We start from the raw sequence: 1,824 nt of genomic DNA, 5'->3' as shown, positions 1-1,824 counted from the left end.
ATATATATATATATATATATATATATATATTTTTTTTTTTTACAAATCTCAATATCTTGATTATGCAGCCCCATACCTCACAGATTGACCCTCACCTTAACGGTCTCCTCTGTGATGTTCTTGTCGACTTTGGTGGCTGCATACTGGTTGAGACGATGAAGAAACACCTGAAGCAGAGCAGAAAAGGAAAGAAACAGTTAACACTTTTGAACTTGCCCTGAGGCCTGTACTACGAATTAAGATCAACAAGCCTTAGATTTCTTTCAGTTGCCTGTTTTCACCTAACCCTAACATCTGCGGTCCTGCGTAACCTGTGTCACGACGGTGGTTAACAACTAGTTCAATCAAGCCAGGGTTTCCCAGAAGAGAAAATATTTAAATCTTGGTGTGCAGCTGCAACACTTGGCTGCCAGAGCAAATTGGTAACCATCACAACGGACACCTGATACACAAAAAACACAATATTTTGCACATTTATATAAAAATACATAATTGCAGCTCATGGTGTTTCAAAGTCAGTGTTAAGTGGCTGGGGATGTGAGTTGGAGAAGCCAATAGTTTGTGAATTGAGATGGATGGGAAGTGCTCTTACTTTCTTCAGTCCCTGAGGACACTGGTTCCCAGGCTGCTTCACCGCACAAGCCCTCAACAACCCATTTAATGCTTCAGGGCACTTTCTGAGAATGGGAAATTAAGAAGGTGTGCTAAAAGGGACTAAGGGGAAATTAGTCATTTTCTGCACTCCGCCTGGGGGAGAGCTTTTAAAAAAGAAGACATCCATCAAAAGGTACCAGACATGAATCTTTGTGTTTATGTGTGCAATGCTTGGGATACAGTTTGGCAGACAGAAATCTATCTTCAGTAGAAAGCTCTGCGGAAAACAAATGGGTGGCATCACACTTTGATATTGATTGATGCCTGTGCACTTCACTTCGGGGAAGCTATGATGAAATCCAAAGCAAGGCTTAAAAAACACTTTCATGAAATATAAAGTCCAAAAGAAATTGCATTTAATCCCTCTGAATTACAGCTTCACCAAACTTGATGTTAAGCAATAACAACGTTTTTGATGTTAATACTGGCGTCAAATAGCGATCGACCGATTTAACGGCCGGCCGATATTCCTCCCCCAACAGCAGAGCGCTGAAGCCTGCTCTTCAAGACAACTCAACGTTTTATGCATTGATAGTGGAAACACGTTGCTCTATATGTGCTTGCAACTATAGCTAAGCAAGTTTGTGGGTCCAAATGGAAAATGTGAATGCCTCCTCTATAAAACTGCTTGCCATTGTATTGAGGGAGCTGCAAATAGCTAAGTTGTAGGCTATCCGTATGCATGCGGTAGCAGAACACTGGTCACAGGATTAGGTACTGTCGACGTTGTTCCGTGGGAGTTTTATTCAGCGACCACCTGGCTTACAGCAGACTCTCTCCCTCTCTCCCTACTTGGAGCTGGGCGGAAATGCCATTGCATGATGTCACCCCCCCCCCCCCCCAAGAAAAGCTTTAATGATGAGAGATATGTTTCTTATGTAGTTGAATATTAATTTGTGTTAACGTTTATCGTGTACCAGACTTAAGTGCACCGTGTATGCCTTACTTGTGTTTAGACCCTCTTGTTGAGATGTATCATCATCAATCCAGTTTAATGGTGGTTGAGTTTTTCAGTCAGCGTCAGCAACCAAACAGAAGTGTGTGTGTGTGTGTATGTCTGTCTGTCTGTCTGTCTCACTTAGTGGGACACACACACCACAGCAATATATGAGAGTGCTGCATCAACTGAAGCAGAGCTTTTAAAACTTTGAGAGATATGTTTTATACATG

The 1,824-nt window shown here is 42.0% G+C and overlaps 1 protein-coding gene across 1 annotated transcript in view; it reads right to left on the bottom strand.

The window, feature by feature from the left end:
- prex2 (phosphatidylinositol-3,4,5-trisphosphate-dependent Rac exchange factor 2) overlaps positions 1–1,824 on the bottom strand; it is an 88,855-nt gene that overhangs the window by 70,825 nt on the left and 16,206 nt on the right. Inside the window, exon 2 of the mRNA XM_032504416.1 lies at positions 96–167. Coding sequence (XP_032360307.1) covers positions 96–167 — 72 coding nt within the window. The remainder of the gene's footprint in view (positions 1–95; positions 168–1,824) is intronic.

The sequence above is a fragment of the Etheostoma spectabile genome, chromosome 22 (assembly GCF_008692095.1).
Source record: "Etheostoma spectabile isolate EspeVRDwgs_2016 chromosome 22, UIUC_Espe_1.0, whole genome shotgun sequence".
Taxonomy (NCBI): Eukaryota; Metazoa; Chordata; class Actinopteri; order Perciformes; family Percidae; genus Etheostoma; species Etheostoma spectabile.
Note: the sequence above shows the minus strand (reverse complement) of the source record. Positions and strands in the feature narration are given on the sequence as shown.